The sequence below is a fragment of the Oncorhynchus clarkii genome, chromosome 22, assembly GCF_045791955.1.
Source record: "Oncorhynchus clarkii lewisi isolate Uvic-CL-2024 chromosome 22, UVic_Ocla_1.0, whole genome shotgun sequence".
NCBI lineage: Eukaryota > Metazoa > Chordata > Actinopteri > Salmoniformes > Salmonidae > Oncorhynchus > Oncorhynchus clarkii.
Window position 1 is genome coordinate 44994576 of NC_092168.1, and position 24596 is coordinate 45019171.

Below are 24596 nucleotides of genomic sequence, written 5' to 3' on the forward strand. Positions count from 1 at the left end.
CAGTTGGCTTTTCATAGCTGACCATTCAGAGTTAGAGAAAACAGCTGCGGTAGAGAGACAGTACAAAACAGCAGGTCCGGGACAAGGTAGCACGTCCATGGAAAAGGTCAGGGTTCCATAGCCGCAGGCAGAACAGTTGAAACTGGAGCAGCAGCATAACCAGGTGGACTGGGGACAGCAAGGAGCCATCGGGCCAAGTAGTGGTTGTGGCATGATAGTGGCATGGTCCTAGGGCTGAGTTCCTCTGAGAGAAGAGAGAGAGAGAAAGATAGAGAGAAAGAGAGAGAGAAAAAGAAAAAGAGAGAGAATTAGAGGGAGCATACTTAAATTCAGACAGGACACCGGATGAGACAGGAGAAATGCTCCAGACATAACAGACAGACCCTAGCCTCCCGACACATAAACTATTGAAGCATAAATACTGGAGGCTGAAACAGGAGGGGTCGGGAGACACGGTGGCCCTGTCTGACGATACCCCCAGACCGGGCCAAAAAGGCAGGATATAACCCCACCCACTTTGCCAAAGCACAGTCCCCACACCACTAGAGGGATATCTTCAACAACCAACCTACTACCCTGAGACAAGGCCGAGTATAGCCCACAAAGATCCCCACGGCACCAACCCCAGGGGGATGCCAACCCGGACTGGAAGATCACGTCAGTGACTCAACACACTCAAATGACGTACCCATCCTAGGGATGGCATGGAAGAGCACCAGTAAGCCAGTGACTCAGCCCCCCGTAACAGGGTCAGAGGCAGAGAATCCCAGTGGAGCAGGGAACAGGACAGGCAGAGACAGCAAGGGCGGTTGGTCGTTCCAGTGCCTTTTCGTTCACCTTCACACCCCTGGGCCAGACTACACTCAATCATAGGATCTACTGAAGAGATCAGTCTTCAATAAAGACTTGAATGTCGAGACCGAGTCTGCGTCTCTCACATGGATAGGCCGGCCATTTCATAAAAATCTAGCTCTATAGGAGAAAGCCCTACCTCCAGCTTTTTGCTTAGAAATTCTAGGGACAGTTAGGAGATCTGTGTCTTGTGACCGTAGCATATGTGTAGGTACAGTGGGGCAAAAAAGTATTTAGTCAGCCAACAATTGTGCAAGTTCTCCCACTTAAAAAGATGAGAGAGGCCTGTAATTTTCATCATAGGTACACTTCAACTATGACAGACAAAATGAGATTTTTTTTCTCCAGAAAATCACATTGTTGGATTTTTTATGAATTTATTTGCAAATTATGGTGGAAAATATGTATTTGGTCAATAACCAAAGTTAATCTCACAGCAAGAACTGGCAAATCTGGTGCAGTGCATGAGGAGGAGATGCACTGCAGTACCTAATGCAGCTGGTGACCACACCAGATATGGACTACTTTTGATTTTGACCCCCCCTTTGTTCAGGGACACATTATTCAATTTCTGTTAGTCAAATGTCTGTGGAACTTGTTCAGTTTATGTCTCAGTTGTTGAATCTTGTTATGTTCATACAAATATTTACACATGTTAAGTTTTCTGAAAATAAACACAGTTGAAAGAAAATATATTTTTTTGATGAGTTTTAGCTTTCACCTCGATAGTCTGTCATGGAAAGAGCAGGTGTTCTTAATGTTTTGTATTATACGTAACTACTAAACTTGACTTACTGTTCAGTACTATAGGAATGTGCATTTACAGATTACATGTCTCTTGTTTTATACAGTGCCTTGCGAAAGTATTCGGCCCCCTTGAACTTTGCGACCTTTTGCCACATTTCAGGCTTCAAACATAAAGATATAAAACTGTATTTTTTTGTGAAGAATCAACAACAAGTGGGACACAATCATGAAGTGGAACAACATTTATTGGATATTTCAAACTTTTTTAACAAATCAAAAATTAAAAAATTGGGAGTGCAAAATTATTCAGCCCCCTTAAGTTAATACTTTGTAGCGCCACCTTTTGCTGCGATTACAGCTGTAAGTCGCTTGGGGTATGTCTCTTTCAGTTTTGCACATAGAGAGACTGAAATGTTTTCCCATTCCTCCTTGCAAAACAGCTCGAGCTCAGTGAGGTTGGATGGAGAGCATTTGTGAACAGCAGTTTTCAGTTCTTTCCACAGATTCTCGATTGGATTCAGGTCTGGACTTTGACTTGGCCATTCTAACACCTGGATATGTTTATTTTTGAACCATTCCATTGTAGATTTTGCTTTATGTTTTGGATCATTGTCTTGTTGGAAGACAAATCTCCGTCCCAGTCTCAGGTCTTTTGCAGACTCCATCAGGTTTTCTTCCAGAATGGTCCTGTATTTGGCTCCATCCATCTTCCCATCAATTTTAACCATCTTCCCTGTCCCTGCTGAAGAAAAGCAGGCCCAAACCATGATGCTGCCACCACCATGTTTGACAGTGGGTATGGTGTGTTCAGGGTGATGAGCTGTGTTGCTTTTACGCCAAACATAACGTTTTGCATTGTTGCCAAAAAGTTCAATTTTGGTTTCATCTGACCAGAGCACCTTCTTCCACATGTTTGGTGTGTCTCCCAGGTGGCTTGTGGCAAACTTTAAACAACACTTTTTATGGATATCTTTAAGAAATGGCTTTCTTCTTGCCACTCTTCCATAAAGGCCAGATTTGTGCAATATACGACTGATTGTTGTCCTATGGACAGAGTCTCCCACCTCAGCTGTAGATCTCTGCAGTTCATCCAGAGTGATCATGGGCCTCTTGGCTGCATCTCTGATCAGTCTTCTCCTTGTATGAGCTGAAAGTTTAGAGGGACGGCCAGGTCTTGGTAGATTTGCAGTGGTCTGATACTCCTTCCATTTCAATATTATCGCTTGCACAGTGCTCCTTGGGATGTTTAAAGCTTGGGAAATCTTTTTGTATCCAAATCCGGCTTTAAACTTCTTCACAACAGTATCTCGGACCTGCCTGGTGTGTTCCTTGTTCTTCATGATGCTCTCTGCGCTTTTTACGAACCTCTGAGACTATCACAGTGCAGGTGCATTTATACGGAGACTTGATTACACACAGGTGGATTGTATTTATCATCATTAGTCATTTAGGTCAACATTGGATCATTCAGAGATCCTCACTGAACTTCTGGAGAGAGTTTGCTGCACTGAAAGTAAAGGGGCTGAATAATTTTGCACGCCCAATTTTTCAGTTTTTGATTTGTTAAAAAAGTTTGAAATATCCAATAAATGTCGTTCCACTTCATGATTGTGTCCCACTTGTTGTTGATTCTTCACAAAAAAATACAGTTTTATATCTTTATGTTTGAAGCCTGAAATGTGGCAAAAGGTCGCAAAGTTCAAGGGGGCCTAATACTTTCGCAAGGCACTGTATGTACCCTTATTTAACTAGGCAAAACAGTTACGGTTATTTTTTATAATGACGGATCTAGGGATTCGATCTAGTGACCTTTCGGTTGCTGGCCCACTGCTCTAACCACTAGGCTACCTGCCCCCCCCCCCCCCCCTGATTTGAGAGGTGCAGTAACCCTTCTACAGCAGTCTTTGTGTTCGGAATACGGCTAACATATAATAAAGTAATCATCCCAAGAGAGCTCATGAAATCTACACAAAACATGGATGTATGCTGGTGTCGAAAAGGCATAGCTGTCTTAGTAAATGGAATGTGCAGACTAATGGCATTAGTAATTGAGAAAATGGGTCACCTGGGATATGAGCTGTTTGCAGGTGGAGTTAATGGGGGGGATTAGTTGGGTTAAGGGCTAATATGAATCACCAATAACATGTTCCACATACTGTCTGCCAGCATACCTTAACATCGCTTCATCCAGGCTGGATTGATAGGTTTACACAACTGACATATTGAGGTCATGCTTCCCAACCACTAAGGACCAGTGAACGGAGGGACATTGAAATGGAGAACATAGTCTCACATTAAAAAGGTCATAGGATATTAGAGGAATCCAGGTACCTGGGTGAGCTAAAGGCTTACCGAACACATGTTGTGGTTGGTTATTATTTCCACAAGCAAAAATCCCCTTCATGATCCTCCTTAGAGAGCATTCGTTCGTGCACACACACACACACACACACACGCACAGACACACACACACACACACACACACACACACACACACACACACACACACACACACACACACACACACACACACAATACTGAATGGAGTTGCATCTCCCAGAGAGAAAGAGCAATTTCTCCAGCTCTGAAATAAGGTTCTCCTGACTTCTGTCATCAGGATGATGAAAAACATTTGACCATGCGGCTAATGAAAAGAACACTCAGGATGTTTCATATTATTCCATCATCCTCAGCTACTGAGTCCTGGTCCACCACAGGTCCATCACCACAGGTCCACACCACAGGTCCACACCACAGGTCCACACCACAGGTCAACACCACAGGTCAACACCACAGGTCTACACCACAGGTCAACACCACAGGTCAACACCACAGGTCCACACCACAGGTCCACACCACAGATCAACATCACAGGTCAACACCACCGGTCAACACTACAGGTCCACACCACAGGTCCACACCACAGGTCAACACCACAGGTCCACACCACAGGTCAACACCACAGGGTCCACACCACAGGTCCACACCACAGGTCCACCACAGGTCCACACCACAGGTCCACCACAGGTCTACACCACAGGTCCACCACAGGTCTACACCACAGGTCCACCACAGGTCCACCACAGGTCTACACCACAGGTCAACACCACAGGTCCACACCACAGGTCCACCACAGGTCTACACCACAGGTCCACCACAGGTCCACACCACAGGTCCACCACAGGTCCACACCACAGGTCCACACCACAGGTCCACACCACAGGTCCACCACAGGTCCACACCACAGGTCAACACCACAGGTCAACACCACAGGTCTACACCACAGGTCAACACCACAGGTCAACACCACAGGTCCACACCACAGGTCCACACCACAGATCAACACCACAGGTCAACACCACAGGTCAACACTACAGGTCCACACCACAGGTCCACACCACAGGTCCACACCACAGGTCCACACCACAGGTCAACACCACAGGGTCCACACCACAGGTCCACACCACAGGTCCACCACAGGTCCACACCACAGGTCCACCACAGGTCTACACCACAGGTCCACCACAGGTCTACACCACAGGTCCACCACAGGTCCACCACAGGTCTACACCACAGGTCAACACCACAGGTCCACACCACAGGTCCACCACAGGTCTACACCACAGGTCCACCACAGGTCCACACCACAGGTCCACCACAGGTCCACACCACAGGTCCACACCACAGGTCAACACCAGAGGAGAGGGCTATGGCTTTTCAGACCCTCTCATTTCAGAGGATCCTGCGGCAGGCCATTTCCCCTTCATTTATTCCACAGGAATTCGGCTCCCATTTCCTGACTGCATACTGGGCCTGATTCAAGTGAAAGAAGCACTTCCTGTAAACAGTCTCATTACTGAACTCCAACACTTCATTATGCAGCAGGCTAACGTCCCAATACAGGGAGGAGATGATGGTGTGAAGCATGGTTTTTACAGACAGGTCACCCGTGATAAAAGTCAGTATTCAACGTCCATCCATGTCTGAGGACGTCGGGAGATGACGTTTGCAACAACTTCGAAATTTGACATTTGAGAAATATCGATGATCATCTAATTCTGAAGTGAGACTGTGAGAGCTAAATGGGTTTGTAACCACTATGACTGAAATAGATATATAGCAATGTAGAGTCATTTAGATAAGTGTATCTCCATGAGGTCATATTTATATATACAGTGGGGAGAACAAGTGTTTGATACACTGCGGATTTTGCAGGTTTTCCTACTTACAAAGCATGTAGAGGTCTGTAATTTTTATCATAGGTACACTTCAACTGTGAGAGACCAAAACCAAAATCCAGAAAATGACATTGTATGATTTTTAAGTAATTAATTAGCATTTTATTGCTTGACATAAGTATTTGATACATCAGAAAAGCATAACTTAATATTTGGTACAGAAACCTTTGTTTGCAATTACAGAGATCATACGTTTCCTGTAGTTCTTGACCAGGTTTGCACACACTGCAGCAGGGATTTTGGCCCACTCCTCCATACAGACTTTCTCCAGATCCTTCAGGTTTTGGGGCTGTCGCTGGGCAATACGGACTTTCAGCTCCCTCCAAAGATTTTCTATTGGGTTCAGGTCTGGAGACTGGCTAGGCCACTCCAGGACCTTGAGATGCTTCTTACGGAGCCACTCCCGAGTTGCCCTGGCTGTGTGTTTTGGGTCGTTGTCATGCTGGAAGACCCAGCCATGACCCATCTTCAATGCTCTTACTGAGGGAAGGAGGTTGTTGGCCAAGATCTCGCGATACATGGCCCCATCCATCCTCCCCTCAATACGGTGCAGTCGTCCTGTCCCCTTTGCAGAAAAGCTTCCCCAAAGAATGATGTTTCCACCCCCATGCTTCACGGTTGGGATGGTGTTATTGGAGTTGTACTCATCCTTCTTCTTCCTCCAAACACGGCAAGTGGAGTTTAGACCAAAAAGCTCTATTTTTGTCTCATCAGACCACATGACCTTCTCCCATTCCTCCTCTGGATCATCCAGATGGTCATTGGCAAACTTCAGATGGGCCTGGACATGCGCTGGCTTGAACAGGGGGACCTTACGTGCGCTGCAGGATTTTAATCCATGACGGCGTAATGTGTTACTAATGGTTTTCTTTGAGACTGTGGTCCCATCTCTCTTCAGGTCATTGACCATGGACCAGAGCAAGGTGTACCACTGACCATGGACCAGAGCAAGTTGGACCACTGACCATGGACCAGAGCTAGGTGGACCACTAACCATGGACCAGAGCAAGGTGGACCACTGACCATGGACCAGAGCAAGGTGGACCACTGACCATGGACCAGAGCTAGGTGGACCACTAACCATGGACCAGAGCAAGGTGGACCACTGACCATGGACCAGAGCTAGGTGGACCATGGACCAGAGCTAGGTGGACCACTAACCATGGACCAGAGCTAGGTGGACCATGGACCAGAGCTAGGTGGAGGAAGCACAGTCAAACCCCAAGCTCTTCATTCCATAATAAGTTCAAAATACACATTGTAGCATTCTCAAGCAAACCACTCCCACAACAATGTCTGCTTCAAACACTCTGCCCTTTCAAAACACTGCAATCATGATAATTTGTAATACTACAATTAAACTCATGTAATTTCATGTTTAAATTGTAGTTGTGACAGGAATAGACTCTGTACCGGTACCCCCTGTATATAGCTTCGCTACTGTTATTTTACTGCTGCTCTTTAATTATTTGTTATTTTATTTTTTACTTAACACTTATTTTTCTTAAAACTGCATTGTTGATTAAGGGCTTGTAAGTAAGCAATTCACTGTAAGGTCTGTTGTATTCGGCGCGTGCAACCTGTATTCGGCGCGTGTGACAAATAACAATTGGTTTGATTTGAACTAACCACATTATGCTTATCATCACGTTGAGTATCATACATTACTTAATATTCGTTGTCATTTAATCTCTGGCATTTTCACAACAGGCATCTTGGAGGGAATCATTGCTACTTTAAATGTATTTGTCACATCTCTCTGACTCGGTGCTCTCTCCGCTGTGTCTCAACTGTAATTTGCAATGTTAAATAAAGGACAATTCATTTCCTGCAGGCCTGACTAATCGCCAAGGTGCTTCAGATTCTAATTCATTACCTTCCTATTCTCCAGCTCTAAACACACATAACACAGACTGTTTAGAATATACAGAACACAGACTGTTTAGAACACACAGAACACAGACTGTTTAGAACACACAGAACACTGACTGTTTAGAACACACAGAACACAGACTGTTTAGAACACACAGAACACAGACTGTTTAGAACACACAGAACACTGACTGTTTAGAACACACAGAACCCAGACTGTTTAGAACACACAGAACACAGACTGTTTAGAGCACAGATCACAGGCTGTTTAGAACACACAGAACACAGACTGTTCACACCTGTGGTGCCAGAGAATGTGCATAACAGCAACCCCAGATAATAATAAATAATGGTTACTTCTCAGAAAGTATTGAGCGTTTAAGAGGAGTTAAACAAGGCTGTCCGTTGTCTCCATATCTATTTATTATGGCCATTGAAACGCTAGCTATTAAAATTAGATCCAAGAAGAACATCAAGAGGTTAGAAATCCAGGGGGTAAAAACTAGTGTCAGTGTATGCCGAGTGTCAATGTATGCCGAGTGTCAATGTATGCCGATGACTCTAGTTATTTTCCTAAGTCTGCAATGTGGATCCCTGCACAGTCTCGAAGATCTTGATCACTTTTCTAGCCTCTCTGGATTAAAACCTAATTAAGTGTACCATATTGCGTATTGGATCGTTAAAAGACAGTGTTTACACAACCTTGTAGTTTACCAATAAAATGGGCGTATGGTGAAGTAGACATTAAATGTGCCTATTTAAATAATTGATATGAATTTGGGGGGCTAAAATGATTAGATATTAAATCTTTAAACCTCACTAAAAGCTTCACTCGTACATAAGTCATATTTAAACCCAAAATGTCTCTCCAGTAGATTATTACGAAAGGCTCGTCCTTGGTTCAAAAATTGCCTTTTTGCCTTTATACAGATTACAACTTCTAATTTCCGACTAATTGAAAATAAAATGTTGTTTAAAGTGTTGCCCTTTTTTAAACAAGCCATACAAAGATGGTTACAATTTCAGTTTTATCCTCCAGACACATACAGGTTGCAAAATCAATGGGAAGAGACAACCCACCCAACTCACGCCCTGACCATACTAAAACAAAGACATAACAATAGAACTAAGGTCAGAACGTGACAGATTCCATGGCACATGGTTTATGAACTGGTATAAAAACAACATTTGATTCAACATTTTGAGTTTTTAAATTTCAATTATTATACAAAATTCTTGCCACCAACAGAATGCTATTTATATGGGGCATACAACAATCTCATCTCTGTAGATTTTACTGCAAAGGGACAGAATCAATAGATCATTTATTCTGGTATTGTCCCTATGTAGCTTGTTTCTGGTCACAGGTTCAGGAATGGTTAAAAAATCACAACATGCACTTAAAATTAACCTTACATATAGCAGTGTTGGGCAATCTGGAAAGCCATAGTCAGTGAATAAATAATATAATAATACTCATAGGAAAGGTTTTCATCTTTAGCTCACAATCTGTGGATACTATATGATTAGAAAGGTACAAAACCTATGTAAAACATCACAGCACAATGGAAAAATATATGGCACACGGAAACCAAACGAGGGTGGACTATGGTGATAGTTGGGATGGGCTGAGAGTGGCTGAGGGGGTGAGATTAAAGAGCTGAGGTCTATGGTGATAGGTGGGATGGGCTGAGAGTGGCTGAGGGGGTACTATTAAAGAGCTGAGGTCTATGGTGATAGGTGGGATGGGCTGAGAGTGGCTGAGGGGTGGGATTAAAGAGGTGAGGTCTATGGTGATAGATGAGATGGGCTGAGAGTGGCTGAGGGGTGGGAATAAAGAGCTGAGGTCTATTGGTGATAGGTGGGATGGGCTGAGAGTGGTTGAGGGGGTACTATTAAAGAGCTGAGGTCTATGGTGATAGGTGGGATGGGCTGAGAGTGGCTGAGGGGGCGGGATTAAAGAGCTGAGGTCTATGGTGATAGGTGGGATGGGCTGAGAGTGGCTGAGGGGGTGGAATTAAAGAGCTGAAGTCTATTGGTGATAGGTGGGATGGGCTGAGAGTGGCTGAGGGGGCGGGATTAAAGAGCTGAGGTCTATGGTGATAGGTGGGATGGGCTGAGAGTGGCTGAGGGGGCGGGATTAAAGAGCTGAGGTCTATGGTGGTAGGTGGGATGGGCTGAGAGTGGCTGAGGGGCGGGATTAAAGAGCTGAGGTCTATGGTGATAGGTGGGATGGGCTGAGAGTGGCTGAGGGGCGGGATTAAAGAGTTGAGGTCTATTGGTGATAGGTGGGATGGGTTGAGAGTGGCTGAGGGGGTGAGATTAAAGAGCTGAGGTCTATGGTGATAGGTGGGATGGGCTGAGAGTGGCTGAGGGGCGGGATTAAAGAGTTGAGGTCTATTGGTGATAGGTGGGATGGGCTGAGAGTGGCTGAGGGGCGGGATTAAAGAGTTGAGGTCTATTGGTGATAGGTGGGATGGGCTGAGAGTGGCTGAGGGGGTGAGATTAAAGAGCTGAGGTCTATGGTGATAGGTGGGATGGGCTGAGAGTGGCTGAGGGGCGGGATTAAAGAGTTGAGGTCTATTGGTGATAGGTGGGATGGGCTGAGAGTGGCTGAGGGGGTGGAATTAAAGAGCTGAGGTCTATGGTGATAGGTGGGATGGGCTGAGAGTGGCTGAGGGGCGGGATTAAAGAGTTGAGGTCTATTGGTGATAGGTGGGATGGGCTGAGAGTGGCTGAGGGGGTGAGATTAAAGAGCTGAGGTCTATGGTGATAGGTGGGATGGGCTGAGAGTGGCTGAGGGGCGGGATTAAAGAGTTGAGGTCTATTGGTGATAGGTGGGATGGGCTGAGAGTGGCTGAGGGGCGGGATTAAAGAGTTTGTTTGGTAAAGTATTATTATTATGAGACTGCTATATATAAAAGTACGATGTATGTAAAAATGTACGTATATGTAGCAGAAAAGCTGTAAGAAACAAACAAGATATGTGTCGTCTGAAGAGGGGGTGGATGGGTTAATAAAAAATGAAATACAAAAAATGTCTGCTTCGTACCCTCTGCCCTTTCAAAACGCTGTAATCATCATGATCATTTGTAACACTACAATTAAACTCATGTCATTTCATATTTAAATTGTAATTGTGACAGGAATAGACATATTCATTACCAACTAAGCGCATTATGCTTATCATCACGTTGAGTATCATACATTACCTAATATCCTCTGTCATTTAATCTCTGGCATTTTCACAACAGGCATCTTGGAGGGAATCATTGCTACTTTAAATGTTTATGTCACATCTCTCTAACTCGGTGCTCTCTCCGCTGTGTCTCAACTGTAATTTGTAATGTTAAATAAAGGACAATTCATTTCCTGCAGGCCTGACTAATCGCCAAGGTGCTTCAGATTCTAATTCATTACCTTGCTCTAAAAACACAGAACATAGACTGTTTACAAAACACAGAACACAGACTGTTTGGAACACACAGAACACAGACTGTTTAGAACACACAGAACACAAACTGTTTGGAACACACAGAACACAGACTGTTTAGATCAAACATAACACGGACTACTGTACTTCAGGGGAAGTAGTCACCATACCCTACCTTTCCCATGAATGGGCCTACAGCCTAGTGTACTTCAAATGCACTCTACTGTACCTCAGATGCACCCTACTGTATCTCAGATACACCCTACTGTACCTCAGATGCAACCTACTGTATCTCAGATGCACCCTACTGTATCTCAGATGCACCCTACTGTACATCAGATGTACCCTACTGTACCTCAGATGCACCCTACTGTATCTCAGATGCACCCTACTGTACCTCAGATGCACCCTACTGTACCTCAGATGCACCCTACTGTACCTCAGATGCACCCTACTGTACTTCCGATGCACCCTACTGTACCTCAGATGCACCCTACTGTACTTCAGATGCACCCTACTGTACTTCAGATGCACCCTACTGTACCTCAGATGCACCCTACTGTACCTCAGATGCACCCTACTGTACTTCAGATGCACCCTACTGTACCTCAGATGCACCCTACTGTACTTCAGATGCACCCTACTGTATCTCAGATGCACCCTACTGTACTTCAGATGCACCCTACTGTACTTCAGATGCACCCTACTGTACCTCAGATGCACCCTACTGTATCTCAGATGCACCCTACTGTACCTCAGATGCACCCTACTGTACCTCAGATGCACTCTACTGTACCTCAGATGCACCCTACTGTACCTCAGATGCACCCTACTGTACTTCCGATGCACCCTACTGTACCTCAGATGCACCCTACTGTATCTCAGATACACCCTACTGTACCTCAGATGCACCCTACTGTATCTCAGATGCACCCTACTGTATCTCAGATGCACCCTACTGTACATCAGATGCACCCTACTGTACCTCAGATGCACCCTACTGTATCTCAGATGCACCCTACTGTACCTCAAATGCACCCTACTGTACCTCAGATGCACCCTACTGTACCTCAGATGCACCCTACTGTACCTCAGATGCACCCTACTGTACTTCAGATGCACCCTACTGTACTTCCGATGCACCCTACTGTACCTCAGATGCACCCTACTGTATCTCAGATACACCCTACTGTACCTCAGATGCACCCTACTGTATCTCAGATGCACCCTACTGTATCTCAGATGCACCCTACTGTACATCAGATGCACCCTACTGTACCTCAGATGCACCCTACTGTATCTCAGATGCACCCTACTGTACCTCAAATGCACCCTACTGTACCTCAGATGCACCCTACTGTACCTCAGATGCACCCTACTGTACCTCAGATGCACCCTACTGTACTTCAGATGCACCCTACTGTACTTCAGATGCACCCTACTGTACTTCAGATGCACCCTACTGTACCTCAGATGCACCCTACTGTACTTCAGATGCACCCTACTGTACTTCAGATGCACCCCACTGTACCTCAGATGCACCCTACTGTACCTCAGATGCACCCTACTGTACATCAGATGCACCCTACTGTACCTCAGATGCACCCTACTGTATCTCAGATGCACCCTACTGTACCTCAAATGCACCCTACTGTACCTCAGATGCACCCTACTGTACCTCAGATGCACCCTACTGTACCTCAGATGCACCCTACTGTACTTCAGATGCACCCTACTGTACTTCAGATGCACCCTACTGTACTTCAGATGCACCCTACTGTACCTCAGATGCACCCTACTGTACTTCAGATGCACCCTACTGTACTTCAGATGCACCCCACTGTACCTCAGATGCACCCTACTGTACCTCAGATGCACCCTACTGTATGTCAGATGCACCCTACTGTACCTCAGATGCACCCTACTGTATGTCAGATGCACCCTACTGTACTTCAGATGCACCCTACTGTACATAAGATGCACCCTACTGTACCTCAGAGGAAGTTAGTCGACTGGGCCTGTTTACTCCTCTACTGTACCTCAGAGGAAGTGAGTCGACTGGGCCTGTTTATTCCTCTACTGTAACTCAGAGGAAGTGAGTCGACTGGGCTGTTTACTCCTCTACTGTAACTCAGAGGAAGTGAGTCGACTGGGCCTGTTTACTCCTCTACTGTAACTCAGAGGAAGTGAGTCGACTGGGCCTGTTTATTCCTCTACTGTAACTCAGAGGAAGTGAGTCGACTGGGCCTGTTTATTCCTCTACTGTAACTCAGAGGAAGTGAGTCGACTGGGCCTGTTTATTCCTCTACTGTAACTCAGAGGAAGTGAGTCGACTGGGCCTGTTTACTCCTCTACTGTAACTCAGAGGAAGTGAGTCGACTGGGCCTGTTTATTCCTCTACTGTAACTCAGAGGAAGTGAGTCGACTGGGGCTGTTTATTCCTCTACTGTAACTCAGAGGAAGTGAGTCGACTGGGCCTGTTTACTCCTCTACTGTAACTCAGAGGAAGTGAGTCGACTGGGCCTGTTTATTCCTCTACTGTAACTCAGAGGAAGTGAGTCGACTGGGCCTGTTTACTCCTCTACTGTAACTATAAATCATGACCACTATCAGGCTCCATATAAATAATGACCACTATAAGGCTCCATATAAATCATGACCACTATCAGGCTCCATATAAATCATGACCACTATCAGGCTCCATATAAATCATGACCACTATCAGGCTCCATATAAATCATGACCACTATCAGGCTGCATATAAATCATTACCACTATCAGGCTCCATATAAATCATGACCACTATCAGGCTCCATATAAATCATGACCACTATCAGGCTCCATATAAATCATGACCACTATCAGGCTCCATATAAATCATGACCACTATCAGACTACATATAAATCCTGACCACTATCAGACTCCATATAAATGATGATCACTATCAGGCTCCATATAAATCATGACCACTATCAGGCTCCATATAAATCCTGACCACTATCAGGCTCCATATAAATCATGACCACTATCAGACTCCATATAAATCCTGACCACTATCAGACTCCATATAAATCCTGACTACTATCAGGCTCCATATAAATGCAGCAACATTTTGGGACAATTGCCTCCCCCGTAAAGTACATACTACAGTAAATACTGTCTTTCTTCAAGATTAGAGGGAGTGATGGAGACTGCCATCATCATGGCCACTCTAAATTAAGAGAAGCAACACTGTGTCTTGGCCCAGCCTGGTTTGGTTACACCATCCCCCAGCCTAGACCCAGCCTGGTTTAGTTACACCATCCATCAGCCTAGACCCAACCTGGTTTAGTTACACCATCCATCAGCCTAGACCCAATCCTGGTTTAGTTACACCATCCCCCAGCCTAGACCCAGCCTGGTTTAGTTACACCATCCCCCAGCCTAGACCCAGCCTGGTTTAGTTACACCATCCATCAGCCTAGACCCAGCCTGGTTTAGTTACACCATCCCCCAGCCTAGACCCAGCCTGGTTTAGTTACACCATCCCCCAGCCTAGACCCAGCCTGGTTTAGTTACACCATCCATCAGCCTAGACCCAATCCTGGTTTAGTTACACCATCCCCCAGCCTAGACCCAGCCTGGTTTGGTTACACCATCCCCCAGCCTAGACCCAGCCTGGTTTAGTTACACCATCCCCCAGCCTAGACCCAGCCTGGTTTAGTTACACCATCCCCCAGCCTAGACCCAGCCTGGTTTAGTTACACCATCCCCCAGCCTAGACCCAATCCTGGTTTAGTTACACCATCCATCAGCCTAGACCCAGCCTGGTTTAGTTACACCATCCCCCAGCCTAGACCCAGCCTGGTTTAGTTACACCATCCCCCAGCCTAGACCCAGCCTGGTTTAGTTACACCATCCATCAGCCTAGACCCAATCCTGGTTTAGTTACACCATCCCCCAGCCTAGACCCAGCCTGGTTTGGTTACACCATCCCCCAGCCTAGACCCAGCCTGGTTTAGTTACACCATCCCCCAGCCTAGACCCAGCCTGGTTTAGTTACACCATCCCCCAGCCTAGACCCAGCCTGGTTTAGTTACACCATCCCCCAGCCTAGACCCAATCCTGGTTTAGTTACACCATCCATCAGCCTAGACCCAGCCTGGTTTAGTTACACCATCCATCAGCCTAGACCCAGCCTGGTTTAGTTACACCATCCCCCAGCCTAGACCCAGCCTGGTTTAGTTACACCATCCATCAGCCTAGACCCAATCCTGGTTTAGTTACACCATCCCCCAGCCTAGACCCAGCCTGGTTTAGTTACACCATCCCCAGACCCAGCCTAGTTTAGTTACACCATCCCCAGGCCCAGCCTAGTTTAATTACACCATCCCCAGGCCCAGCCTGGTTTAATTACACCATCCCCAGGCCCAGCCTAGTTTAATTACACCATCCCCAGGCCCAGCCTGGTTTAGTTACACCATCCCCAGGCCCAGCCTGGTTTAGTTACACCATCCCCAGACCCAGCCTAGTTTAGTTACACCATCCCCAGGCCCAGCCTAGTTTAATTACACCATCCCCAGACCCAGCCTGGTTTAGTTACACCATCCCCAGGCCCAGCCTAGTTTAATTACACCATCCCCAGGCCCAGCCTAGTTTAGTTACACCATCCCCCAGCCTAGACCCAGCCTGGTTTAGTTACACCATCCCCAGACCCAGCCTAGCTTAGTTACACCATCCCCAGACCCAGCCTAGTTTAGTTACACCATCCCCAGACCCAGCCTAGTTTAGTTACACCATCCCCCAGCCTAGACCCAGCCTGGTTTAGCTACACCATCCCCAGACCCAGCCTAGCTTAGTTACACCATCCCCAGACCCAGCCTAGTTTAGTTACACCATCCCCAGGCCCAGCCTGGTTTAGTTACACCATCCCCAGGCCCAGCCTGGTTTAGTTACACCATCCCCAGACCCAGCCTAGTTTAGTTACACCATCCCCAGACCCAGCCTAGTTTAATTACACCATCCCCAGACCCAGCCTAGTTTTGTTACACCATCCCCAGGCCCAGCCTGGTTTAGTTACACCATCCCCAGACCCAGCCTAGTTTAGTTACACCATCCCCAGACCCAGCCTAGTTTAGTTACACCATCCCCAGACCCAGCCTAGTTTAATTACACCATCCCCAGACCCAGCCTGGTTTAGTTACACCATCCCCAGACCCAGCCTAGTTTAGTTACACCATCCCCAGGCCCAGCCTAGTTTAATTACACCATCCCCAGGCCCAGCCTGGTTTAATTACACCATCCCCAGGCCCAGCCTAGTTTAATTACACCATCCAAAGGCCCAGCCTGGTTTAGTTACACCATCCCCAGGCCCAGCCTGGTTTAGTTACACCATCCCCAGGCCCAGCCTAGTTTAGTTACACCATCCCCAGGCCCAGCCTGGTTTAGTTACACCATCCCCAGGCCCAGCCTGGTTTAGTTACACCATCCCCAGGCCCAGCCTGGTTTAGTTACACCATCCCCAGGCCCAGCCTGGTTTAGTTACACCATCCCCAGGCCCAGCCTGGTTTAGTTACACCATCCCCAGGCCCAGCCTAGTTTAATTACACCATCCCCAGGCCCAGCCTGGTTTAATTACACCATCCCCAGGCCCAGCCTAGTTTAATTACACCATCCCCAGGCCCAGCCTGGTTTAGTTACACCATCCCCAGGCCCAGCCTGGTTTAGTTACACCATCCCCAGGCCCAGCCTAGACCCAGCCTGGTTTAGTTACACCATCCCCAGGCCCAGCCTGGTTTAGTTACACCATCCCCAGGCCCAGCCTGGTTTAATTACACCATCCCCAGGCCCAGCCTAGTTTAATTACACCATCCCCAGGCCCAGCCTAGTTTAATTACACCATCCCCAGGCCCAGCCTAGTTTAATTACACCATCCCCAGGCCCAGCCTAGTTTAATTACACCATCCCCAGGCCCAGCCTAGTTTAATTACACCATCCCCAGGCCCAGCCTAGTTTAATTACACCATCCCCAGGCCCAGCCTGGTTTAGTTACACCATCCCCAGGCCCAGCCTAGACCCAGCCTGGTTTAGTTACACCATCCCCAGGCCCAGCCTGGTTTAGTTACACCATCCCCAGGCCCAGCCTAGTTTAATTACACCATCCCCAGGCCCAGCCTAGTTTAGTTACACCATCCCCAGGCCCAGCCTGGTTTAATTACACCATCCCCAGGCCCAGCCTGGTTTAGTTACACCATCCCCAGGCCCAGCCTGGTTTAGTTACACCATCCCCAGGCCCAGCCTAGTTTAGTTACACCATCCCCAGGCCCAGCCTGGTTTAGTTACACCATCCCCAGACCCAGCCTAGTTTAATTACACCATCCCCAGACCCAGCCTAGTTTAGTTACACCATCCCCAGGCCCAGCCTAGTTTAGTTACACCATCCCCAGGCCCAGCCTAGTTTAATTACACCATCCCCAGACCCAGCCTAGTTTAGTTACACCATCCCCAGGCCCAGCCTAGTTTAGTTACACCATCCCCAGGCCCAGCCTGGTTTAGTTACACCATCCCCAGGCCCAGCCTGGTTTAATTACACCATCCCCAGGCCCAGCCTAGTTTAGTTACACCATCCCCAGGCCCAGCCTGGTTTAGTTACACCATCCCCAGACCCAGCCTGGTTTAATTACACCATCCCCAGGCCCAGCCTAGACCCAGCCTGGTTTAATTACACCATCCCCAGACCCAGCCTGGTTTAGTTAAACCATCCCCAGGCCCAGCCTGGTTTAGTTACACCATCCCCAGGCCCAGCCTGGTTTAGTTACACCATCCCCAGGCCCAGCCTGGTTTAGTTACACCATCCCCAGGCCCAGCCTGGTTTAATTACACCATCCCCAGGCCCAGCCTAGTTTAGTTACACCATCCCCAGGCCCAGCCTAGTTTAGTTACACCATCCCCAGGCCCAGCCTGGTTTAGTTACACCATCCCCAGGCCCAGCCTAGTTTAGTTACACCATCCCCAGGCCCAGCCTAGTTTAATTACACCATCCCCAGGCCCAGCCTGGTTTAATTACACCATCCCCAGGCCCAGCCTAGTTTAATTACACCATCCCCAGGCCCAGCCTGGTTTAGTTACACCATCCCCAGGCCCAGCCTGGTTTAGGTACACCATCCCCAGACCCAGCCTAGTTTAGTTACACCATCCCCAGGCCCAGCCTAGTTTAATTACACCATCCCCAGACCCAGCCTGGTTTAGTTACACCATCCCCAGGCCCAGCCTAGTTTAATTACACCATCCCCAGGCCCAGCCTAGTTTAGTTACACCATCCCCCAGCCTAGACCCAGCCTGGTTTAGTTACACCATCCCCAGACCCAGCCTAGCTTAGTTACACCATCCCCAGACCCAGCCTAGTTTAGTTACACCATCCCCAGACCCAGCCTAGTTTAGTTACACCATCCCCCAGCCTAGACCCAGCCTGGTTTAGCTACACCATCCCCAGACCCAGCCTAGCTTAGTTACACCATCCCCAGACCCAGCCTAGTTTAGTTACACCATCCCCAGGCCCAGCCTGGTTTAGTTACACCATCCCCAGGCCCAGCCTGGTTTAGTTACACCATCCCCAGACCCAGCCTAGTTTAGTTACACCATCCCCAGGCCCAGCCTAGTTTAATTACACCATCCCCAGACCCAGCCTAATTTTGTTACACCATCCCCAGGCCCAGCCTGGTTTAGTTACACCATCCCCAGACCCAGCCTAGTTTAGTTACACCATCCCCAGACCCAGCCTAGTTTAGTTACACCATCCCCAGACCCAGCCTAGTTTAATTACACCATCCCCAGACCCAGCCTGGTTTAGTTACACCATCCCCAGACCCAGCCTAGTTTAGTTACACCATCCCCAGGCCCAGCCTAGTTTAATTACACCATCCCCAGGCCCAGCCTGGTTTAATTACACCATCCCCAGGCCCAGCCTAGTTTAATTACACCATCCCCAGGCCCAGCCTGGTTTAGTTACACCATCCCCAGGCCCAGCCTGGTTTAGTTACACCATCCCCAGGCCCAGCCTAGTTTAGTTACACCATCCCCAGGCCCAGCCTGGTTTAGTTACACCATCCCCAGGCCCAGCCTGGTTTAGTTACACCATCCCCAGGCCCAGCCTGGTTTAGTTACACCATCCCCAGGCCCAGCCTGGTTTAGTTACACCATCCCCAGGCCCAGCCTGGTTTAGTTACACCATCCCCAGGCCCAGCCTAGTTTAATTACACCATCCCCAGGCCCAGCCTGGTTTAATTACACCATCCCCAGGCCCAGCCTAGTTTAATTACACCATCCCCAGGCCCAGCCTGGTTTAGTTACACCATCCCCAGGCCCAGCCTGGTTTAGTTACACCATCCCCAGGCCCAGCCTAGACCCAGCCTGGTTTAGTTACACCATCCCCAGGCCCAGCCTGGTTTAGTTACACCATCCCCAGGCCCAGCCTAGTTTAATTACACCATCCCCAGGCCCAGCCTAGTTTAATTACACCATCCCCAGGCCCAGCCTAGTTTAATTACACCATCCCCAGGCCCAGCCTAGTTTAATTACACCATCCCCAGGCCCAGCCTAGTTTAATTACACCATCCCCAGGCCCAGCCTAGTTTAATTACACCATCCCCAGGCCCAGCCTGGTTTAGTTACACCATCCCCAGGCCCAGCCTAGACCCAGCCTGGTTTAGTTACACCATCCCCAGGCCCAGCCTGGTTTAGTTACACCATCCCCAGGCCCAGCCTAGTTTAATTACACCATCCCCAGGCCCAGCCTAGTTTAGTTACACCATCCCCAGGCCCAGCCTGGTTTAATTACACCATCCCCAGGCCCAGCCTGGTTTAGTTACACCATCCCCAGGCCCAGCCTGGTTTAGTTACACCATCCCCAGGCCCAGCCTAGTTTAGTTACACCATCCCCAGGCCCAGCCTGGTTTAGTTACACCATCCCCAGACCCAGCCTAGTTTAATTACACCATCCCCAGACCCAGCCTAGTTTAGTTACACCATCCCCAGGCCCAGCCTAGTTTAGTTACACCATCCCCAGGCCCAGCCTAGTTTAATTACACCATCCCCAGACCCAGCCTAGTTTAGTTACACCATCCCCAGGCCCAGCCTAGTTTAGTTACACCATCCCCAGGCCCAGCCTGGTTTAGTTACACCATCCCCAGGCCCAGCCTGGTTTAATTACACCATCCCCAGGCCCAGCCTAGTTTAGTTACACCATCCCCAGGCCCAGCCTGGTTTAGTTACACCATCCCCAGACCCAGCCTGGTTTAATTACACCATCCCCAGGCCCAGCCTAGACCCAGCCTGGTTTAATTACACCATCCCCAGACCCAGCCTGGTTTAGTTAAACCATCCCCAGGCCCAGCCTGGTTTAGTTACACCATCCCCAGGCCCAGCCTGGTTTAGTTACACCATCCCCAGGCCCAGCCTGGTTTAGTTACACCATCCCCAGGCCCAGCCTGGTTTAATTACACCATCCCCAGGCCCAGCCTAGTTTAGTTACACCATCCCCAGGCCCAGCCTAGTTTAGTTACACCATCCCCAGGCCCAGCCTGGTTTAGTTACACCATCCCCAGGCCCAGCCTAGTTTAGTTACACCATCCCCAGGCCCGGCCTGGTTTAGTTACACCATCCCCAGGCCCAGCCTGGTTTAGTTACACCATCCCCAGACCCAGCCTGGTTTAGTTACACCATCCCCAGGCCCAGCCTGGTTTAGTTACACCATCCCCAGGCCCAGCCTGGTTTAGTTACACCATCCCCAGGCCCAGCCTGGTTTAGTTACACCATCCCCAGACCCAGCCTGGTTTAATTACACCATCCCCAGGCCCAGCCTGGTTTAGTTACACCATCCCCAGACCCAGCCTGGTTTAGTTACACCATCCCCAGACCCAGCCTGGTTTAGTTACACCATCCCCAGGCCCAGCCTGGTTTAGTTACACCATCCCCAGACCAGCCTGGTTTAGTTACACCATCCCCAGGCCCAGCCTGGTTTAGTTACACCATCCCCAGACCAGCCTGGTTTAGTTACACCATCCCCAGGCCCAGCCTGGTTTAGTTACACCATCCCAAGACCCAGCCTGGTTTAATTACACCATCCCCAGGCCCAACCTGGTTTAGTTACACCATCCCCAGGCCCAGCCTGGTTTAGTTACACCATCCCCAGGCCCAGCCTGGTTTAGTTACACCATCCCCAGGCCCAGCCTGGTTTAGTTACACCATCCCAAGACCCAGCCTGGTTTAATTACACCATCCCCAGGCCCAACCTGGTTTAGTTACACCATCCCCAGGCCCAGCCTGGTTTAGTTACACCATCCCCAGGCCCAGCCTGGTTTAGTTACACCATCCCCAGGCCCAGCCTGGTTTAGTTACACCATCCCCAGGCCCAGCCTGGTTTAGTTACACCATCCCCAGACCCAGCCTGGTTTAATTACACCATCCCCAGGCCCAACCTGGTTTAGTTACACCATCCCCAGGCCCAGCCTGGTTTAGTTACACCATCCCCAGGCCCAGCCTGGTTTAGTTACACCATCCCCAGGCCCAGCCTGGTTTAGTTACACCATCCCCAGACCCAGCCTGGTTTAATTACACCATCCCCAGGCCCAGCCTGGTTTAGTTACACCATCCCCAGGCCCAGCCTGGTTTAGTTACACCATCCCCAGGCCCAGCCTGGTTTAGTTACACCATCCCCAGGCCCAGCCTGGTTTAGTTACACCATCCCCAGACCCAGCCTGGTTTAATTACACCATCCCCAGGCCCAACCTGGTTTAGTTACACCATCCCCAGGCCCAGCCTGGTTTAGTTACACCATCCCCAGGCCCAGCCTGGTTTAGTTACACCATCCCCAGGCCCAGCCTGGTTTAGTTACACCATCCCCAGACCCAGCCTGGTTTAGTTACACCATCCCCAGGCCCAGCCTGGTTTAGTTACACCATCCCCAGGCCCAGCCTGGTTTAGTTACACCATCCCAGGCCCAGCCTGGTTTAGTTACACCATCCCCAGACCCAGCCTGGTTTAGTTACACCATCCCCAGACCCAGCCTGGTTTAGTTACACCATCCCCAGGCCCAGCCTAGTTTAGTTACACCATCCCCAGGCCCAGCCTGGTTTAGTTACACCATCCCCAGGCCCAGCCTGGTTTAGTTACACCATCCCCAGACCCAGCCTGGTTTAGTTACACCATCCCCAGGCCCAGCCTGGTTTAGTTACACCATCCCCAGGCCCAGCCTGGTTTAGTTACACCATCCCCAGGCCCAGCCTGGTTTAGTTACACCATCCCCAGGCCCAGCCTGGTTTAGTTACACCATCCCCAGGCCCAGCCTGGTTTAGTTACACCATCCCCAGGCCCAGCCTGGTTTAGTTACACCATCCCCAGGCCCAGCCTAGTTTAGTTACACCATCCCCAGGCCCAGCCTAGTTTAGTTACACCATCCCCAGGCCCAGCCTAGCTTAGTTAAAAGTAACTTTACTGTGTAGCCTAAGCTTTTTTTAAAAGGTACAAAAAGGGCATTAATGTTTTCCATCGTGAATGTGGGTTAACCTCGTCTTTAACCATGATGATCTTGATGAAAAGGAGGCGTTTTGTGTGGTTTCGACCAGCTATCCTAACGCGGTAAGATGTGTCTTTTCCTCTGCCTTGCAACGTTTATCAAACACCTCGACCACAGCCTGTCAGCACTCGTCCCTCTTCCTCACCAAGACAGATGTAAAAAATTATGAATTTATGAAGTATTGTTGCCTACTGGATAACACCTCATAAATGCATTTATTGATGTCTTCATACGATCCCACCATGACAAAGTGCTACTGAAAAACAACATGGCAGAAACACTAAAGGAATGTGATTTATATTTGTGGGAGTCATATTGCAGAGGAGAAACTGGTGATAGAACAGTAACCAATAGTGGGGACAGTTTCTCCTCTTTCACTCTCACAGCACCATGTAGCCCCTGATGGTTGGGTTGGGCAAGAGCAACTAAACCACTCTCCAGAACATTCTGGACCCCACCACCAGAGGGTCCAGGGATCACCAGAGGGTTCAATCCCTGGACCCCACCACCAGAGGGTTCAATCCCTGGACCCCACCACCAGAGGGTTCAATCCCTGGACCCCACCACCAGAGGGTTCAATCCCTGGACCCCACTACCAGAGTGTTCAATCCCTGGACCCCACCACCAGAGGGTTCAATCCCTGGACCCCACCACCAGAGGGTTCAATCCCTGGACCCCACCACCAGAGGGTTCAATCCCTGGACCCCACCACCAGAGGGTTCAATCCCTGGACCCCACCACCAGAGGTTTCAATCCCTGGACCCCACCACCAGAGGGTCCAATCCCTGGACCCCACCACCAGAGGGTCCAATCCCTGGACCCCACCACCAGAGGGTCCAATCCCTGGACCCCACCACCAGAGGGTCCAATCCCTGGACCCCTCCACCAGAGGGCGCATATTCATTCTCATGTTCAGGCCCTCACAGACACACAGAGGCTGCTTGACTTTCCAGACAACTGTACACAGTAACTGTACATGTGGAGGACATCACTAGAATATCACTAGAATGTTTCAACGTGGTCAGCCTATGAAATCCTTTATCTCACTATTTATAAAAACAAAAGACACAATGAACATTGACCACAAATAGGTTCCTGTTGACAACATATGGCTGTGGGACCTGTATGATTCTCAAATACCTTAGTGGGAAAAAAACTCTCCTCACAAAAGAAACAACATAATTTGATGTGTTTGTATAGTTTTTTTTTACATAAAAGCCATGCGTTGCACCAGTAAATGTTTTAATGTAATGAAGGAGAGCTGTCCTTCCTGAGAGGACCACCGTGCTGGGTCGGAGAGCTGTCCTTCCTGAGAGGACCACAGTGCTGGGTCGGAGAGTTGTCCTTCCTGAGAGGACCACAGTGCTGGGCAGGAGAGCTGTCCATCCTGAGAGGACCACAGTGCTGGGCAGGAGAGTTGTCCTTCCTGAGAGGACCACAGTGCTGGGTCGGAGAGCTGTCCTTCCTGAGAGGACCACAGTGCTGGGTATGAGAGCTGTCCTTCCTGAGAGGACCACAGTGCTGGGCAGGAGAGCTGTCCTTCCTGAGAGGACCACAGTACTGGGCAGGAGAGCTGTCCTTCCTGAGAGGACCACAGTGCTGGGCAGGAGAGCTGTCCTTCCTGAGAGGACCACAGTGCTGGGCAGGAGAGCTGTCCTTCCTGAGAGGACCACAGTGCTGGGTATGAGAGCTGTCCTTCCTGAGAGGACCACAGTGCTGGGCAGGAGAGCTGTCCTTCCTGAGAGGACCACAGTGCTGGGTATGAGAGCTGTCCTTCCTGAGAGGAACACACAGTGCTGGGCCACAAGGTGGTGCCAGAAGAAGAAATGTGGTTGACATACTGTAGGCTTAGGCTGTGGCTAAAGGGTAGGACATGTATTAGTCTACGTAGTATGCTCAGTC

The 24596-nt window shown here is 48.9% G+C and overlaps 1 protein-coding gene across 1 annotated transcript; it reads left to right on the forward strand.

Moving 5' to 3' along the window:
• Positions 1-699: 699 nt before the first annotated feature.
• Positions 700-23689, forward strand: LOC139380138 (uncharacterized). The gene is made up of 3 exons (XM_071122581.1): positions 700-749; positions 4317-5286; positions 23081-23689. The coding sequence occupies exons 1-3, from the start codon at positions 700-702 to the stop codon at positions 23687-23689; spliced, it is 1629 nt and encodes a 542-aa protein (XP_070978682.1).
• Positions 23690-24596: the final 907 nt, after the last annotated feature.

Coding starts and splice junctions, on each gene's coding strand:
- LOC139380138 (XM_071122581.1), top strand. CDS start 700: ATGGCATGGAAGAGCACCAGTAAGCCAGTGACTCAGCCCCCCGTAACA. Junction 750..4,316: donor ACTCAGCCCCCCGTAACAGG/GTCAGAGGCAGA, acceptor GGTCCACCACAG/GTCCATCACCACAGGTCCAC. Junction 5,287..23,080: donor ACCACAGGTCCACACCACAG/GTCAACACCAGA, acceptor TCACTCTCACAG/CACCATGTAGCCCCTGATGG.